Source organism: Callospermophilus lateralis, unplaced genomic scaffold (assembly GCF_048772815.1).
Source record: "Callospermophilus lateralis isolate mCalLat2 unplaced genomic scaffold, mCalLat2.hap1 Scaffold_44, whole genome shotgun sequence".
Taxonomy (NCBI): Eukaryota; Metazoa; Chordata; class Mammalia; order Rodentia; family Sciuridae; genus Callospermophilus; species Callospermophilus lateralis.
Genome location: NW_027514389.1, coordinates 157,719 through 178,733, shown reverse-complemented (window position 1 = coordinate 178,733; position 21,015 = coordinate 157,719). Strand labels below are relative to the sequence as shown.

The following is a 21,015-nucleotide window of genomic DNA, read 5'->3' as shown; positions in this document are numbered from 1 at the left end:
AAAGCCTATTTTAAAGAACAACAAATAAATTTCACTAAGCATAACAAAATGTTGACTTGAATATATCAGTAACATTTTAATTTTAGTATAATCACTCCAAGCATTTTGCAGTGAGATTTCTTCTGGTCTTGCCTCCCCAAATCCCACCTAATAACCTGGTGAGAGCCTTCCCAGGTACCTAATAGGAGACACAACTTTCTGTGAACCCAGCAGCAAATGTGCTGTCTATGGACATAACTATAGACCCTGAAGTAGACCCCTGCCCCAGCTCCAACACTACTAACCCAGGTCCTGGAGGCAGTCTAGTATACCCAGGGGCCAGACAAGATTCACACTGGCTGAGCCTCAAATAACAGGCCTGCCAACCACAAGATCCATCAGAGGTCATGCAACCTGCTATAGATTCAGTCAATTGTGCTCATTACATCAAGGCAGAGACCCAACCAAAAAAAGTGTTCACCTGCTAAAACTAGTCTGTAAATACCTGAAGAAGTGTTTGCTTCTTTAAATGCATAGATACTGATTCAAGGTTACACATATCAAAGAAAGAGCAAACACACCATCTTCAAAGGAAATTAATGGATTTCCTATAACTAACCCCAAAGAAATGGAGATCCCTGGGTTACTTGACAAATAATTCAAACTAATCAGTGTAAAGAAATTCAGTGAGATATAAGACAGCAAAACAGATTGGATAACTAAACCAGAAAAGCAGCAGATTCAGTCATGCAGAATAAGGAATTAGCACACTTGAAAACAAGTCATTGACAATGAGCCCATGAGCAAAAAGAAAATAAAAAGTAAGGGAAAAAAGACAAGAAAAGATACCTGACCTATCAGACATCATTAAGCAGATGAACAAAGGAGGACAAGCAAGATCAATTCAAAGACTATATTCTTTGAGACACATTATAACCAATTTGCCAAAAGGCAAAGATAAAGAAAATGTTGAAAGCAGCAAGAAAAGAATGACTTATAGCATACAAAGGAGCCTCCATGAGCTGGATTTCTAACAGAAACCTTACTGGCCAAGAGAGAGTAAGAGGACATATTCAAAGTGTAGGACAGAAACTGCCAACCAAGAATACTGTATTTGTCAAAACTGTCCTTTAGAAAGCAAGAAAGGATTTCCAGATAAGCAAGTGCCAAGGAGGTTTATCACCACTAGACCTAAAACAAATCCCAAAGAGATTTCTTCAAATAGAAGTGAAAGGACATAAAGTAACAACATAAAACATTAGAAAATATAAAACTCATTGGTAATGGCAAATATATAGTCAAATTCAGAATTCTCTAATTCTGTCTTTAATTGTAGTGTATAAATTGTGTGGTAGAGGGAAGCAAAAGTTCAGAATTTTTATATGTAATAGAAGTGATCAGTTTAAAATAGACTGCTACACCTGTAAAATATTTCAGACAAGTCTGATGGTAACCACAAAGAGAAAACCTCTAGAATCAAACATAACCCCTACAAATAATCATCAAATCACAAAGGAAGACAACAAGAGAGAAATAAAGGAACTAAGAAGGACAGTCAGAAAACAACATAACAATATGGTAATAGTGATTTAATATATTAATAAAAGCAGGATCCAACAGTATATGTTACCTATAAGAGACCCACTTCAGCTTTAAAAGCACAGAAGTGAAGTGAAGAAAGAGAAAGATATTCTGTGCAAGTGATAACCAAACTAGACCATGGTTGACTCTACTTAAACTAAAGGAAGACATTAAACTGTCTCTGTTAACAGATGACATGATCTTTTACACAGAAAAACCTAAGTGCCTCACTTAAAAATGGGTAAATCAATTCAACAACTTCATTAAAGTTACAAGATACCAAGGAAACACAGGAGAAATAGCCTCTTCAGTGAATCAGATATGGCAAGATTATGAAATAATTAGAATAGAAATTTTTAAACTATGATTAATATGATCTCATGATGGAAAAAAGTAGACAATATGCAAGTGAATATTGCAGATGGATAAAACAAGAAGAAAAAGTAAACTCATGGAAAAATAAAAAGAATTCTAGGGATTGAAACTACTATAAGAGAAATTATGCATGCCTTTGACAGGCTCATTAGTAGACCAGACATGATTGAAGAAAGAATTTGTGAGAGGACATGAAAATAGAAATTCCCAAAATGAAAATCCAAGGGAAAAAAGACTACAAGAGAAAACAACAAAATATACAAGAACTGTGGGACAACTATAAAATGTGTAATATAGACATTATAGAAGCACCAGAAGGAGAACAAAAGCAAACAGAGTTAATATTTGAAGTGATACTGACTAATTTACCTAAAACTAATGTTAGACACCAAACCACAGATCCAAAAATGTCAGAGAACACAAAGTAGGCTAATGCCAAAATAAAGAACAAATATTTTAAAAAAATACACTAGGCATACCTATGTTCAAATTTCAGACAGTTAAAGATGTTTTGTTAGAAACCAGAGGAAAAATAGCTTATCTACAGAGAAGCAATGATAAGAATTATATTATACCTATCTTCAGACACCATACAGGAAATCAAAAAGATAGTGAAGTGAAATAATTAAAGTGTTTTGAACAAAAAACATCTGCCACCCTAAAATTCTAGACCCTGAGAAGGAATTTTCAAAAGTGAAAAAGAAGCAGAAATTTTCTCAAACAAAAACTGAATCTGTTGCCATTATATCTGCTTTGTATGAAATATTAAAAGAAGCTCAGAGAGAAACAAATTGATATGTGTCAGGAACTCAGACTGACATAAAGAAAAGAAGAGCACCAGAGAATGAATAAGTGAAGGTAAAAGAAAATGCCACATTACCTATAACTAAGTGGTTGCCTTCTCAAGTATTTGATTACATTAACTCATCAGTGTCTCTGATGAGAATCACCTTTTTATTTGTTTCTTTTAGTTGAAACATAAAATAATTTGATCAAATCATGAGACTCTTTGCTTTCACTTAATCTTAGTAGTAGCATACTGAGTGTTTTAACTCTTGAGTATTTTCTACATTAATAATGATGATACAAGGGTACAGTATAGCATGTAAATATCTGACTCCAGTAATTATTAAACCCCCAAAGGATTTTGCTCTATCTTTGATGGAATTTAAAGCTCAGGGGTTTGACATATGGAAGTTCATAACTACAAAATTATTATGTATTTGTGCATGTGTAGCATGCATACTTTTCTAAATCAAAATCGTAAGTTGATCATATATTCAAAGTAACTGACATCACCTAAAAGAAAATTAAGAAACCATTCTTGCAAATTGCCTATTAAGTACTGGAAGGAGGAAATATGCGTGTGCACACACACACACACACACACACACACACACACACACACACACTTTCATTCCATTATCTTGGTTATCCTCATTAAAAGATTGATTTACCATTTTCCCAGTAGAGGGGACAATTTTCCTTCTTGTTGAATAGAACACCATATCTAAATGGGATGAGTTTGTGCCCATCTTTACTTCTGTACTGCCAATGAACAAGGAGACAAATCAGTCTCACAACGTTTTCGTCAGCTTTTTCTGTGTTGCAACCAAAAGACCTGACAAGAACAATTAGAAGAGGAAACAATTAGAGGAGGAAAAGTTGGGGCTCAAGGTTTCAGAGGTCTTAGTCCACAGATGGTCAATTTCATTTTCTGGAACTCGAGGTGAGGCAGAACATCATAGGAGAAGAGTGTGGTGAAGGGAATCAACTCAAGACATGGCCCCAGGAAGCAGAGAGAGAGAGAGAGAACTCTTCACAACAAGGACAAAATGTATACCACAGAGACCATAACACAGAGACAATTGTTATTCTTTGTACTCATTTTTATTATCCTTTTTTCCCCTACTGAATGAACCAACTGTGTTGATGTTGCATCCACAGAACCACAACAAATTCCTCTGATAATAATCACTGGGACAAATCTTAAGGCCAACTGTGACCACTTACTTCAAAGATAAGCAATATGAATGAGACCCCGGAGTACAGCTTGAACATATTAGACAGTGTCTTTTTAGAAGGTCCCACCCTCAATTCATCACCACAAACACCTATTTCCCAAATTTTTCCCCACCACCACCACACAATAACCTAAAGAAAGCACAATATGTGCATTGTGAACTCACATGGAATTTCATGTCTACTAAAACTGTATTTTTTTTTCTAATTCCAATTTAGTTTTAAAGATTTGAAAAAGCAGATGAGGTTAGCAGAAGTTATAAAGAAAAACATTTCTTGTTTCAAACTGTATACTTGATATAGGAATTTAATTAAATAGTTGAGTAGCATCAAAGACCATTTCTTTTGGAAGAAGAGCCATTACTTTTTCATACTTTTATTATAGAATTTTTGCTTGATAATCACACAAAGTTGATATTTCAGAAATTTGACTCTGTTCTCTTCTTTCCAGAAATAAAGAAGACCTCCAACATAACTCCAATAAATACATAGATCTATAGAATGAAAAATTATCTTAACTATCATTTAATTTACTATTTCCTGAAGTATAATACAACATCATTAATTATAGATGAGATTATTTTAGAGCATCAATAATATACTCCAAGTTTTTTAATTGTTACATATTTTATAGTTGTTACTTCTAATTATGATGAATGGTGCTAGTTTTCCCATGATGGAAATGACATAAGGTTGCATTTCAAATTGAACTAAGTAACTATGAAAATAGTCTTAATATTACAGGTGGTACTAATTTGAAAAGTAGTATCCTATTGTCTGAAATTTGGGAGATACTGATTGTTAAGGTCTGTAAACAAGTCAGGATGGCACCTGGTATTTTGACAGAGAAATGTTAGAGTCTGTAAACAAGTCTGCATGGTGCCTGGCAAAATGCCAGAGGGAGTGGTTTGTGAAGTAACAAAAGCGAGCCATTAAGTGTGGAGATTCCTTATTGGTTGACTGCTGTATCTATTTTATGCTAATTAGATAAGCTGTGTAAAGTGTATAAATACCACTCCTGTCCTACAATAAAAGGCTTCCATTCCTGCTGTATCAATCTACACAAGTTGTTCGTCACCGCCCCCCCCCCCCCCCGGTTATTTTGCTGCAGCCGGACTGCGGCAACTGATTATTTTATAAATAAGCAAACAAAATCACAATAAAAGAAATTACTTTTCATGGCCATATATGTAGTGAATGATATAGCCAGAATTCAAACACAAATTTTGGCTTCCTATTCATTTCACTGTTCCTCTCTGCAAGGATTTCAGTCTCATGTGGAATTAGATTGGCTCCTTGCTTCTTCCAAGTGTCTGACCAATGTCATTAAATTGGCTGTGAAGCAATCCCAGAATTGATTCAGCAAAAAAAAATGTGAAAGGGCATAGAGATCATTTGGAAGGTCTAACAATCACAAGAATCTAAATCAGTGCAAATGTTCTCAAATTACGAAGTACATTGGAATCACCTTGGAAGTTTGTTTAAAATGCTGACCACATCCCCAACCTGCCATCACACACATTCAGTTGGTCTAGGTCTACAAATATGGATATTTAAATAGCATCCCAGGATTTGGGCTGTAAATAATCTGAACTTTAAGAAATTGCTCTGATCACTTAGTCCAAAGGAAGTACTTCCATTAAGCTAAAATGGCCTAAGGAATATTTAATATATATGAATTACCTGAACTTCTCTCACTTTCTTCAAACTAAGACTTCCCTTATTTTGCTTGGTTCACCAAAGAAGCCAAGAGAACTGTCACAGAAAGGGTATCTTTATTCTATACACTTAGGGTTCAGTAACTAGATCCCTCTCTCAGTCCAAGTAAGTTGTATTTCTTCCTCAGCCTCTGGGCCTACCACATGCTCTCCTTAAAACTAAATTCTTCCTGGAAGCATTGAACACAACTATAAAGGACTTTCTTTGTAAGCCATTACCTGGACTTTTTTTTTTCCTCCTTGAGTGAACATATTTGTATTGGCATTGCTATAGTCACAATACACAGCACACATGGAACCCAGAATACAATTAATGAACAGTTGCTGAATAAACAAGCATGACAGCATTTTGGTGAACAAATCTTTCTTTTTAGAAATGGTCTAAAATTCATATTTTTAGGTAGAAAAAAAGTGATAAAATATACCTTTCCTTCTATCCTTGGAGAAAGTGGCATTTCCAATGGTCATCCTATAATGTGACCAGGATGATACTGGTTATAAATGCTTATTATTGAAATTGTATGAGAAAACACAATGAATGCAAAAAAAGTGGTTTTGGCTTATGATATAAGCAAAGACCCTGAGCTAAGTTTTACATTGTCTGGAAATCATATGGAAAATGTCACCTGTCACTGATGTTCAATGGACCCAAATATTGGCATTCACCAAAGACATCAGCAGGCCTCATTGCATCTTCAGACATCCCTAGACTTGGCTGTTGAGGACTACCCAGCTTTCAGCAAGACAAGTCTCAGCTAACAAAACTGCAGACAGTTTACCCACTTGGACCTTCCCTGAAGGTGACCTGCCATACTCTACCCAGCCAGCACCCTCATACTCATCCACAGATGAAAAGTCTGTCCTCTTTAAAACCAGAATGAAATGTCCATGCAATCTCTATCAAAATTCCAATGGCACATTTCACAGAAATAGAAAAGACAATCATAAAACATGTGCTGCAAAAGTGCAATCAATGAGAGCAAAAATAAACAAAGGGACTACGTCAAACTAAAATATTCTGTATATCAAAGAAAACAACTCAGAAAAATGGAAAGCAAGCTACCTAATGCAAGAAAATATCTGCAAGCCAAATATGTGATAGAGTTAATCTCTGAAATACTTAAGAAACTCAGTCAACTCAAGAAAAAAAAATAAAATAATTTTAAAATGTGCAAAAGAATTTGAACAAATATTTTTCCAAATAAGATATTATGAGTAGTCAATATCACTAATTATCAGGAAAATGCAAATCAAACCACAATGAGATATCACCTCACACCTGTTAATAGCTTGTTCTCAAAAAGACAAGAGATAACAAGTGTTGGCATAAGTGTGGAGAAAAGAGAATTCTTACATACTATTGGTGGGACTGTAAACTGGCACAGCCATCATGAAGAACATGGAGGTGCTTGCCTTGCATGCACAAGGCCCTGGGTACAATCCCCAGCACCACAAAAACAAAAAACAAACAAACAAAAACATGAAGATTCATCAAAAGGGGATGGTTTCAGATCCAGAGGGAAAGCATAGGGAGAACTTGTACTAAAAAAAAAAAAGAAGTGCCTTGAGAATAAGGGAGTCATGTCAACAGGATACCACAGCCAACTTGAAGGGGACTTCAGAGACCAAATGTGAGATCATTTGAGCACGACTACGGCAACCTATTGACTATGGTTAGCAGTTCCTGAATTCATACTAAAATTAATAAGGAGAGATGAATGGAAAGTACCACCTTTCAGTTAGAATGCTAGCTAATAATATGAGAAGAATAATGGAATTAGAAAACTACCTTGACCATAAGAAGTGATTCAAATAAAGATTATCAGCATATACTGAAACTATTTTACTATGGGTGAAAGTTTAAGAAACAGAATTTTTACATAGTTTCAAAGTAACTATTCATACACTATTTGTTACCTACTTGATAACTAATAAGTACAGAAATGTTAAAAATGGAGACCTCTTACAGATACCATGCTAGTCAAGTAATAAAATTCAACACCTAAAACAATGGCTTGAATACACCCCTTAGTTCTTATATGAAGAACCAATAATAGCACAGCATAACTCTGCTTTTCTTGCCTACAGCAGAAAATATCAGATCTAAATATGAGAAAATATCAGATAAATCTAAATATAAGAAAATATCAGATAACTCTGAGGAACACTCTACATAGTAACTTTCCTGTACTTGTCCAAAAGGTCAGAGTCATGAATAGCAAGGGAAAAAAAATAAAATCTTTCAAGCTGAAGAGGACCAAAGACACTTGACAACTAAATGCAACGATGATCCTAGATTAACTCTTAAGGAAAAGGAAAGGATGCCACTTACAAACAGCATTTTTAAATAACTGGTAAAACTTAAAATATAGTCCAGTTTTGAATAGTAATATTTTATCAATGTTACTTGGTTCTGATAGTTTTCTCAAGGTTTTGGAACACAGGGTTCTGAAAGAATTTAGATGTGAAAAGGCATTACGTCTTCAACTTATTTTCTAATGTTTCCAAAATAATAATAATAATAATAATAATAATAATAATAATAATAATAATAATAATATAAATTAAATGTACCCATAATATATACACACATATACAGAGAAAGAAATTTAAAAGGTAAATATAGTAAAATGTTTACTTTTGGAGAATCTGAGTTAAGTTTGCACAGAAGTTTAACCTATTCATGCAACTTTTTAGTAAATTTGAAAGATTAAATGAAGAAGAAAAGACTCATAAAAATGCAGGTAACAAGAGCTATCCTATAGTTTTATTGGAATGTTCTAGATTTTCCTAAATCAATACAAATGTTTGCCCATTCAACTTTTCCCAAGTATTTTAGCAAAAAGCAAGAATTCTGCTGCTAGCCCCTTATGTTCATATAGTGAATATTTGTAAATTTTGTCTCACTGGATACTCACAATGATACTCACCTGTAGGTAGTTAAAATCATTACTTGTGTTTCACAGATAGGAAACTGAGTGTGGAAAAATGTTAAATAATTTATAGCTAATAATTAGAGGGGCACAGTCCCATATTTTGTGATTTTTAAATCTAGTACTTCTTTTCTACTAAGAATTAATGTTACCATATTATGCAATGTTTAAATAATCTTACAAAATAAAGGCATTGTGCCTATCTACAACTAAAAGTATTTTTTAAAAAACATGGAATATATAGAATTAAGACTAGCTACAAATGTAAAAGATTCAGTCTTTTGTAACAAGCTAACTTTACTAAAGCACTTTAAAGACCTAAATAAAGTCAGAGATATACCAGGATGCTGGATGGAAAGTTTGATGTTATAAAAATGTCCATTCTCTTCCAATTCATTCATAACAAAATAAAATTAGAACCATAATTCCAATTGGATCATTTGTAAACTATTAAAAGCTGATTCTGAAATTCATATAAAAGAGAAAAGGCACAGGAATAGCCAAGAACATTAAAAACAAAGAAAAGGAAAAAACAAGGGGTATCTACACTACCAGATGTCAAAACAAACCATGTCATAGTAGTGAGAACTACAGTGTTGGCATAGGAATTGAAAACTCTTCCATGGTATAGAACAGAGTCCAAAACCTATCTGTAATTTTATTTATGATAAAAGTGAAATTTCATATCAATGGGGAAAAGATGTTCTTTCCAATAAAGAGCATTGAATAATTGCCATCAATTTTCAAAGCTATAAATTTAGATCTTGACCTAGTTTTATAAATAAAAGTAAATTCCAGATGGATTATGAACTTAGCTTAACACACAAAATGTGAACATATACTAAGAACTACATGAGAGTATTTTACAGTAATGGAATAGGAAAGACCTCCCTAAACTAAACACAAATCTAAAAGACAAAAGGTTGAACTTCATAAAAATGTAAAACTTGCTGGGCGCACATGCCTGTAATCCCAGCATCTCGGGAGGCTGAGATAGGAGGATTGTGAGTTCAAAGCCAGCCTCAGCAAAAAGTGAGATGCTAAACAACTCAGCAAGACCCTGTCTCTAAATAAAATACAAAAAATAGAACAGGGGATGTGGCTCAATGATTGTAGTGCCCCTGAATTCAATCCCCAGTATACCCACCAATAAAAAACAAATGTAAAATTTCTTCTCAACAAAAGTCAAAATGAAGACAAAAGATAGATGAAAAAATTAACAAGTAAATTATTATTAAAAATATATAAAGAACTACAACTTTTAACTTAAAACCAAGAAAGAAATGGTTAAAAGACATGAATAGACAACTACAGAAGAAGAAATGTGATCAGCCAAAAAATATCTGAGAAGATGCTCAATCTCACTGGTAATCAGGAAATTATAAATTAAAGTATCAGTGAGATGTGTTTTTCCATCAGACTGGCAGAAACAAAAAGACTGATATCCAATAATGAGAGAGAGGTGGAGGAAAGACTGCTGTAACCCAGAAGAGTCAGAAAGACATGGCTGATGAGCTGAGTGGAAAAACTAGAAGTTCTATGTAAGGGAATTGAGAAAACCAACTCCTTCTGCTTTCCTAAAACAAGGCCAATATTTATATCCAATCCAGATTTTGTTGTTATTATCGAGTCTGAACATGGTAATTAGTGGGCTGACACATTATTTTCTTAACTTGTGTGACTGGAGAAGGCAAACAACCCAAATGTATTTTCATCTAGGTCAGGATAAGAACTAGTGCCCAGAGAAGATTCAGAGACACAGTGAAAAAAATATATAAAATATTTTTACTATTACATCCATGAGTTGAGCTTATTAAACATCACATATGTTATTATGTATGCCTATGTGCATACAGGCATACACATAGACATACACACTCATACTTATGCACACTCAGAGTTGGTCCCCATACTGATGAGCTGCACAACTACATATTCAACAGATTAAACTCGGGAAAAAATATGTCTGTACTAAACTTGCTCAGACTCTTTTTTTTATCATTTGCTATACACTATTACCCACTATTTACACAGCATTTACATTGTGTTAGGCATTATAAGTGTATGCATTTGTGTATTTTCTATCCAAATACCACACCATTACATGTAGAGGATTTAAGGGTCCTGAACCCAAATCACCAGCAGATACCAAGGAACAACTGTATATATACAAAGTACTGGAAAGACACAATTATATTGTTGCCACCAATTTCCTCCAGAAAATAATTACGTTTTTATGTATGCACAAATATGCCACAATGAAACCCACAATTCTGTAAAAACAATATGCAACAATAAAAAGTACATATCAACAATTTTTTTAAAAAGTAGGCATGTGAGAATTATTATGTGATACATCTCTTTCAATAAAAGATCTTATGCAATTATTCCTAAATAACATGAACTTAATTCTACAGCATTCAAAAAGATGTGCATAGGCATTGATGTATACCTGAAAAGAATTATAATTCTGAGGCTACCAAAACCAATTCTTAGGCAGAAAAAAAATCTTTCCTAATTTATGCCTTCATCTTGTCTCTGCTAAACCTCTAGAGTCCATACAACTGATAGATCTCTATCAAGTTCTATACTCTTTCTTGCTGGCTATGTGGTCTTGGGCAAGTTACTTAGCTTTTCCAAGCCTAAACTTTATTTATAAGATAGGATTAAGGCATCTATTTATCTCTAAGGATTGTTGTGAAGACTAAATATTATGTAAGAATCAGTACTGCTGGGTGTGGTGGCACATGCTTATAATCCCAGTGGCTCCGGAGGCTGAGGCAGGAGGATCATGAGTTCAAAGCCAGCCTCCTCAAAAAGTTAGGCACAAAGTAACTCAGTGAGACCCTGTCTCTAAATAAAATACAAAACAGGGCTGGGAATTTGGCTCAATAGGGGAGTACAGCTGAGTTCAATCCCGTATTGTTTGAAAAGTTAATGCAATGTTAATATGATTAATATAAACATCTAATATAAATATCTAATCTTAATATTTACTGGATTAATATAAATACTTAATATATTTACAATCAATACATTATGATTAATGATTAATATATGGTACCTGTGTTACTGTAAGAAATTCCTAATTAGTAGTAAGGAGTTACTACTAATCTAACTACTTGCTAGTCTCACTGTGACAAAGTAATTTTTTCCAAAATAAGAGTTTAGTCTTTCCTCTGGTCCTCTAAGGCTCAGCTTACTTATCATCTCTACCACAAAGTCATCCTACTTCTTTTCATAATGTAACAGATAATCCTTTTCTGTCTGTAAAATCCTCTGTTGCCCTTTGTATAATAGTTATCTGTTATAGGTAATCTCCCTTACTTGATGGTGGTATATAAAATGAGAGATACTAGCACATACAAAGTGCTTCCAATGTGAAAGATAGTGTTCAGCATTTTTAATTACTTTTGCCAGTTACTCCTTAACAGGTTAAGAAATAGATGTTAAATGTCTTGATCAAGGACACTGGGTGAGTAAGGTAGGAAGTTACTACATAAACCCAATCTTCATACTCCAAAGACCATATTTCAATTGTTATGTCTTGTACTTCTTGATATTCCCAGAACCTGCTACAGGATTTAGTAAATATTTGAGGAAAAAAATAAAAATATGATGTAGTCAAGTGTGTGTATCATTATGTCAAAATAAACGTCACTATTATATATAACTGTAATGCCCTGAAAACAACTTTAAAACAGAAATTACTACCAACAAAATTGGGAAGAGGAGAAACACAGCTCCCCTCTTTTTCAGAGAAAAGAATGATCCATTAATAAACAATGACAAATGACAGAGAAAATACAGAAAGGAAAAAAATCTACCTGTGCTCTCTGGAGACTAAACAAAACAGTGAATTTTGAAAGGTTATCAAAACTTGGGAGAAGAAACTCAAAGGAGTTTTCAGTGTCTACTCCCATGGCCTGAGGACAAACTGCAGTCATAATGTGATAAAATGTATTAGGGTGGCTAACACTCTGAGAAAAAGCCTTCCATCTTGGTCACCTGAGGAGCAGAGCAATGGAGTCTGGGAAATCCAGTCACCAGAAAGTGAGAGACTAACCTCAGATGGTAGAAATCTAAAGAAGAAGGGTTACAGATAATGGGTAAGAACTCTCATGTGCTAGATCCACTGAAAGATTCACATAAAACTAAAAGAACTAGTCTGAGATCTAAATTTTCACCACAGTTGAGACAGGCTTTCTAGTCTGAGTGTAGCCAAGTTAAGTGCCTGCTAATGAATACTCTTTAGAGAATTAAAACAGTATACAAAGTCCCAACATATAAACACAATGTGCAGGACATAATCCAAAATTACTCAAAGAATGAGGAACCAAGAACATGTGAACCATTCTTTTAGGAAAAGACAAACATCAGAAGCCAAACACCAAATAATCTTGGGGTTATCAGACAATGACAGCATATTGTTGGATTTTTTTTTTTTGATCCATTCTACTAGCCTGTGTCTCTTAATTGGTGAGTTTAAGCCATTAACATTTAGGGTTATTATTGAGATATGGATTGTTCTCCCAGCCATATTTGTTTATTTACATTACTTAACATGGTTTGTTTTTCCTCTTTGATTATTTTTTCCCTTTACTGTACTCCCTTTCACTGTTGGTTTTCATTGTTATTTTCCATTTCCTATTCCTGTAATGTTTTGCCGAGGATGTTTTGAAGAGATGATTTTCTAGCTGCAAATTCTTTTAACTTTTGTTTATCATGGAAGGTTTTAATTTCATCTTCCATCCTGAAGCTTAACTTCGCTGGATACACAATTCTTGGTTGGAACCCATTTTCTTTCAGCATTTGAAATACATTGTTCCAGGATCTTCTAGCTTTCAGAGTCTGTGTTGAAAGATCAGCTGTTATCCTGATTGGTTTACCCCTAAATGTAATCTGCTTCCTTTCTCTTGAAGCTTTTAAAATTCTCTCCTTATTCTGTATGTTGGGCACCTGCATTATAATGTGTCTAGGTGTGGATCTCTTATGATTTTGCCCATTCGGTGTCCTGTAGGCTTCTAGGATTTGGGATTCTGTCTCATTCTTCAAGTCTGGGAAGTTTTCTCATATTATTTCATTGAACAGATTGCTCATTCCTTTGGTTTGGACCTCTATACCTTCCTGTATTCCAATGACTCTTAAGTTTGGTCTCTTTATGTTATCCCATATTTCTTGGATGTTCTGCTCATGGTTTCTTAACAGTCTCGCTGAGCTGTCTGTGTTCTTTTCAAGTTGAAATACTTTGTCTTCAATGTTAACAGTTCTCAATATCAATAGTACATCATCTAAGCACATGTTTTCCTTATTACTACATTTATAGCTAGACTCTATGTCTACAAATGTTGGATACCATTATCGTTTACAAATATAGTCATTAGTTTCATGAAGGGCATACCATTTCCGGTAGCTTGAAGAAAACTGGATTTCAGGTGTAGGCTGTTATGTTTATGGGGAAAGGAGTGAGGGTATGGGGTTAATCTAACTTAGTAACTTTGGAGAGCTCTAACCAAAAGATGGGTAATTTATGGAAGAATGTATAGATTCAAATTCCTATCTGTATTTATAAGTTTACCCTACTTATGAATAGTGAAATTAGGGGGTTGCAAGTGGGATAGAGGGAGTAGGAGGGAGGAAAACAGATAACAAGGAATGGGAGAGAAAAAAGAGAGCAGGAAAAAGAAAATATGAGAAAAAAGAAAAGGAATAAAAAGGGGGAAGGGAGGTGGAGCATATGCAATTCCTCAATAGTATATTATTCTGGTGATTCAGTTGTTAAAGTTCTTTTTCATGTACAATTTTTGGTTTCACAAATGTTGAAATTGCAAAGACCTGAGGGGGAAGCGTAGAGGAGACTGGGTGAATGGCTGTAAAGAGAGAGAAAAGAGAGAAAAAGAAAGAAAAAAAGAAAAAAAAATTGTCTCTCAGAACTCTGTTTTCATTTCTTCCAGTTGGTGGCGTTGTCTATTCCTAGCTTGAGTCTCTGGGTTCAGGGTGGTGGTGGTAGTGTGAGAGGCCTTGAGCTTCAACCTGTGGCCTCTCTACTCTTATTCTCTGAGATGTAAACCAGGTGCCTGATCCGCTGCAGAACCGCACTGGTAGCCACACCAGTCAACTGGTTGGTGGATTTTAGGGGTTGGTGGGATTTTCCAAGATGAGTTCCATCAGTTTTTCTCATAAGATGTTTGATGAGGTGGGGGTGTTGCGGAAACCTTATGTTTGTCAAGAGCTAGGTCAGGTGACCGCATGGGCGGGCAGCAGGACCCCTCCTCCAGTTGGAGTGGTCTGTCTACCTCACTGGCGGGAGGCTGGGCTCCTCCAACTGGGGAGGTCTGTCTACCGCTCAGGCGAGTCGCTGGGCCTGTTCTCCAGGTTGCAGGTCTGCCTACCATGCAGGCACAGGCGGCGACTGGGCCCCTCCTTCAATTGGGGTGCTCTGTCTACCATGCTGGCGGGCTGCTGGGCCCCTTCTCCTGGACACACAGCCTGCCTACCTTGCAGGCGGCTACTGGGCCCCTCCTCCAATAGGGTTGATCTGTCTACCATGACAGCGGGCTGCTAGGCCTGTTCTCCAGGTTGCAGATCTGCCTACCTTGCAGGCACGGGCGGCAGCAGGGCCCTTCCTCCAATTGGGGTGGTCTGTCTACCACGCCTGCGGGCCGCTGGGCCCCTTCTCCAGGATGTACCGTCTGCCTACCTTGCAGGCGGTGGCTGGGCCCCTCTTCCAATAGGGGTGATCTGTCTACAGCACCAGGCTGGGGGGCGGGGGCGCTGGGCCTGTTCTCCAGGTCACAGGTCTGCCTACCTTGCAGGTGCGGGCGGCGGCTCTGCCCCTCCTCCAATTGGGGTGATGTGTCTACCATGCCGGTGGGCCACTGGGCCTGTTCTTCCAGTCGGTCGCAGGTCTCGAAAAGTCTTCTCTTGATGGCTTTTTTTTGTGTGTAGGTCATTTGGCAATTCTGGGCTAGAGACTTTTAGGGCTCCCTGAGAAATATGGAAAGATATGGAAATCAAGGATATTCTGCTATGTTGCGAAAGTACAGAGAATCCCAGGCATTGTGGTATACCTTTTTCTTTCTACCTTTTAAAATTATCTTGTTTGTTGTGGTATTTTAAGAGTGGGATATGGATAAATGGGCATAATCCCTCCATAGGGTCCTCTTTTTTTATCCTCTGCTAACATGTCACTCCATCTGCCTCTCAAATCTTTTTACAAGATTTCAAGAGGTATTCTTTACACCACCAGGTACTTTCAGTAATCAGGGAGTAGAGGTCATCTTGCTTTCTTTGTGCCTTCCTTCCATCTGTGATATTATCCATGAAGCCCTGTGAAAGTGCATCTTCCTGCTTCTCCTAATTTTGAGGTGGATTCTCAGAATCACACAGTGGATGTTCACTATTGACCAAAGGCATTGCACAAAGATGTGGAAAATTCTCAACCCTCAAGTTTTCACTTGTACAAGAGGTGCTAGAAGAGAGCACAGCAGAAGGGACTGTCACCACTGAGGGGCCTTAGCATGCTTGGCAGAGCAGGGTAGAGAGGACGGTCTCACCACCTGGTGCCGGAGCAACTGGATATCCACCTGTGAAAGGGAAATCTGGATGCAGACCCTCACTCCAAATGTCAGCTACATGACCTGGGACCTCGTAGGCAGGAGAGGTGCCAGAACTGTGCAACCCATAGAGGAGGCAGGACACCACAGGGCCCTAGGGGCGGCCACGGGGCTTAGATGCAACCCGAGGCCGATCCCGAGGGAGGTGCTGGATGAGCTGGACTTGGGTCCATCTAAGCATCACTGCCCTGTGAAAAATGCTGCTCAGAATGGATGAGGAGCGGCTCTGGAGAAAGTATTGCAGGGGAGGACGGGGTGGGAAGGGCTCTGCTCACACACACACACACACACACACACACACAAAGAGCCCTTAAAACCCAGCACAGGAAAGCAAACGACCCAGCGCAGAGACCAGCGAAGGCCTGAAGGCACACGGCACCGGAGAGAGGGACAGCTCACGCCCCCAGCCGCCCAGCTGCAGCCCGGACCCAGCGTCCTTAGACAGAGGCCCCCTGGGGCTCCGCACCCTGGCTGGCTGCCATGGGAGGTTGTGGCCACACCGCCATATAGGGAGCAGGCCTGACCAGCAAGGGTCTGCCCGACCGCAGGCCTGACCTCGGCTCCAGAGCAGAGTACACCTGCTGTGGCCGACAAGCGTCAGGTGCTTATGTGAGGGAGAGCCGTCCTGAGAAGATGGGTATCCCTGCCCGCGAGGGCTTGTGAACCTCGGGGCATTGGCACACCCCACGCCTGGCCGACACCAGGGGCCTCTCAGCAGGTGACCCAGCAGTGGAGCCCTTGCTGTGGGCCCAACCGAGAGGAAGGCACGTCCACACACCTGCAGAGTTTGTGCCCAGCGGTTCTGAGGTGCCTGGGAAGCCTGGGCAGCCGAGAGGTGTTGTCTGTGCACGTGAGGGGTGGTCCCTCCCGTCACCGAGGGGTCACTCGGCTAATCGTGAAAGGAGCCTGGAGGAGCCAGGGCTGGAGGAGACAGAGGGGCGGTACTAATTAAGGGAGCGGCAAAGGCCACAGCCTGCCCGAGCCCGAGCCCGAGCCCGGCCAGACTCTCTGGAAAGGGCAGAAGTGCCACAGGCATCAAGGGTGAGGGGCCCGCGGCCGGCCAGCCCGAAGGGCGGGCCGGGGTCGCGAGGATTGCACGCCCAGGGCCAGCGCTGCGCGGGGCTGAGTCCCCGTCATCACGTCCACAGCACAGTGGACCCCGAGGAGGACCACGGCCTGGGCGATGGTCGTGTGTCTGGCGGGTTCCACGGTACTAATGAGCCAGCAGTAACTGATGGGCCTTCGCTGGTCTCTACGCTGGGTCATTTGCTTTCCTATGCTGGGCATCTGTGCGTGGGGAGGAGGCGGCACGTGGACGCCCCGCACTGCTGGCCGGGTCTGCTGTGACCCAACACTGACCTGGGCACTGCACCACAGGCATGCGTTCAGAGAGCCCTGTGAGAACGCTGCAGACGACCCGGAAGGGGAAACTCGCGTCAACTGCAGCCAAGTGTCGCGGGGCATTTCCCAGATCCACAAGGAACTGGAATCGGCGGCTTCCAAACGCCACCCGAGGCAGTGGGCCCAGGACTGGGTGTCCCCCGCAGGGACGGAGCCACAGGCCTGCCGACGCCAGGACAGTCCGGGAGCGCAGGGCTGGCTGTGGGTAGTTGGAGCAGCAGCGCCAGCCGGGCCCTGGGGTGGGGGGCGGGCGCGCCGAGCTGCACATTGCTGACCTGGGCCAGGGCGACTCAGCACTTTCCCTGCGCAGGGGCTGCTGGGAGATATACAGATGATCCCCCCGGCCTTTATAGGCCAGGGCCGGCCTGCTCCTCCTTTCCCTGGCTGGCTGCAGGGGAGGCACCTTGGTGAGGGCACCCCGGGGAGGGAGGGTGGGTGCCAAACCCACAGCGGGGCGGGGCGGGGCTGGATGCTGAGGGCCACCCGGGGCCATCTATCCTCGGGGGCAACTATCCGGGAGGGTCCTGGCCTATGCCTCCCCTGGGCTCCCTCCCATTTTGTAGGCCAGGCCGATAGGGCTGAGGGGGCTCTGAGGGGACCCCTGAGGGGGGGAGGTGGCCAAGGGACCCCAGTCGCGTGTTGGGCAGGCTGAGCATAGGTGGTCTGGGGGCCTGCCTGAACCCCGACACCCCCTAGGCCGCGGGCCCCAGCTTTCTGCCCCAGGGTTGCCTGACCCCACCTGCCTTGCCTTCCCAGCTCCAGACACTACACAGAGTTCAGCTGCAGAAGCTTCTAGAACTTCTGGCCCCAGTCTCTGCAACTGCCATCTGAATTGGGACCCCGTTCTTCCACCCACACCACACCCCCAACTCCTCCTCTCGCTCTGCCTCCCTCCCCCCAACCCCTCCTGCCTGCCCCAGCACCTCCCTGGACCCCAGCCTGTGGGCCTGCTCCCCTGAGAGCCCAGGGAGGGCCCCTGCTGCCCACCTGCAGAAGGTGGGCGGTGTGGCCATGTGCCCCCCACCCCAGTCAGCATGCGCCATGGGAGGGAGGGCATGTCCTGCCTCTACGCATCCTGGCTGTACCAGATACAGCATGGAAACGAGCTGAGCATCTGCTTTGCCTGCTTCAAGGTTGCCTTCCTGGACCTCAAAGACATGCTGGAGTCCGAAGACTGGGAAGATGAGGACTGGGACTCCGAGACCGCAGAGCTCCTGGAGGCAGGGCCTGAGCAGGAGGGATCCCTGGGGCAGCCTGGGCAGGGGGGCGCCGAGCCCTGGGGCCCTGGGGCCCTGCTGTCAGAACCAGCGGGGTCAGAAGAGGTGGGCCTGGACCTCCTGTTTGTGCCCACCGAGCTGGGGCCCCAGAACGCGGTGCCCCTGGGCCTGGGCCCCGAGGATGCCGACTGGACCCAGGCCCTGCCCTGGAGGTTCGAGGGGCTGCCCCCATGCTCACACTGGCCACACCCCCTTCTCTGTGGCAGAACTTTCTGGGTGCAGACCTGCCCCCCGGGGAGACCATGGTGCTGGAGCTGGGTACCAGCCCGCCCATGGAGCCTGAGGAGGCCGAGGCTGCTGAGGCCTGGCTCTTGGGCCTGCAGTTTGTGTCCATGGTGGGCTGCCAGGATGCTGTCTACCTTCGGAGGATGGTTCCGGGCTGGGCCCTGCAGACCCCGGGCCAGCACTGGAAACTGCTGCTGGACCCCGGGGAGGTGTGGTTGGTGAGGCTCCAGAACCCGTCCCAGCAGCAGGACCTGCACCGCTGGAAGCTGAGTGTCCTGGAGAGGGCGGGGCCAGGAGCAGAGCTAGTGTCCGCAGACTGTGCGCTGCAGAAGAGGGGCTTCACCATCGTCTCCTACTCACCCTGCAGCCAGAGGGAGGCGGAGGAGGGGGCCTCGGCCTCAAAGCCACGGTCCTGCCCCCAAGGACAGGACGTCAGCACTGCCAAGGCCCGGGGAGAGCCTGGCTGTGGTGGGAGCCTCTGTCCTGGGGGAGCTGCCCTGCTTCCAGCTCTTCAGGCCTGGGCCCCAGAACTGAGGGGCTGGGGCCCTTGTCCTGGCTGCCCACCTGGGGGGCCAGACCTTCAAGGGAAGGTCAGGAACGTTCAGGGACTTATAGCAGCAGTTACCTGTTGACTGTCACCATCACCTGCTTCGGAATGCAGCGCTGACCATAATTGTTCCTGGGCGAAAGGTCAACTGCCCCTGATGTGGGAGCAGGTCACAGAACCGTGCCTGGCTGTGAGGAGAGACGCCAGGGGTGAGACCCCCAGAGACCTGGGCGACCAGGACATGTTTTGGATCTCGTGGGAGGGGTCCTGGACGTCCTGCGGGGCCCTGACTGCAGCACTGGGATCTAGTCTGCCGTGGGAGGAGATCAGGTGGTGAATGCTGGGCACCGGGGCCTTTGGCCTGCCAATTCCTGTTCTTCTGCATGTTGTTTGGTTTCAATAAAGTCACAGAGCTCTGCTTTGTGCTCTGCGTGGTCTTCCCTTGGCAGTCCTTACGGGCCCAAGGAGTCCCCAGTGTCTGAGCCAGGCCCCATCCTACCCGGGGCCAGGAGGGGACACAGTTCAGGGCGCTGGCTCAGCCTCACGTGGGCAGTTCGTGCCACAGGGGTTCAGCCATGCTGTGAGTCAAGCCCACATGCAGATGGCCACCTAAACCAGGAGGCCCTGAGTTCGACGTGAGCGTGTCTCACAACTACGTGCCCCAGAAAGTACAGCAACCTAGGGGCAGACCAGGTGTGAAGGGAGTAGGGGTGAGATGGGCACACGTTTCCGCCCTGGGGGCTCTGCACAGGTGAGGCGGCAGCCTGGGGATCAGGAGCCTGGTGCAGGGGATGCTGGGGGTGTGGCTGCCTCCTCCTGCAGGGGACGGTCTGGAGTGTCCCAGCTCCTCTGCTGGCCGTCCCAGGCTGAATGGTCAGGGGGGCATGACCCCAGGGCTTCCTGCTGGGTCAGTAAAGGCAGCAGTGGGGCCTGTCATCCAGCATTCAGGGCCGCCTCTCATGCCCGTTCCAGCAGCGTCTGGGTCTTGGATCAGGAAGGTTTCTGATGCCAGTGCTGGAGAAGAGGCCGCCACTCTCCCTGAGGCGCCCTGCCACCCTAGGAGCTTTTGGTGACTGGGAGCCCATGGGCAACCTGCACCTGGTCCTGCTCCCAGGCAGCCTCAGCAGGGTCTCGGAGCCTCTGGTTGAGTGGTGCTGGGGCAGCTTGTGGATCTGAAGGGGCAGCCCTGCCCCTGAGCTGCCCCCAGCTATTCTTAAACACCTCATCACAAATTAGGGTGAGGGAGATCAAATCCAACACATTCCCCAAAGTGACAGGACTGCCCTGTGACCAGCAATCCCACTCCTAAGCCTAGACCCTAAAGAGCTGGAGACACTACAG

The 21,015-nt window shown here is 42.6% G+C and overlaps 1 protein-coding gene across 1 annotated transcript; it reads left to right on the top strand.

Annotated features, from left to right (window-relative positions):
* Positions 1–17,500: 17,500 nt before the first annotated feature.
* On the top strand, positions 17,501–19,759 carry LOC143389188 (testis-expressed protein 19.2-like). Its single transcript, XM_077108307.1, is given in 3 exon segments — positions 17,501–17,826; positions 18,593–19,083; positions 19,086–19,759. Coding segments are annotated over 3 exon segments (1,491 nt in total).
* Positions 19,760–21,015: the final 1,256 nt, after the last annotated feature.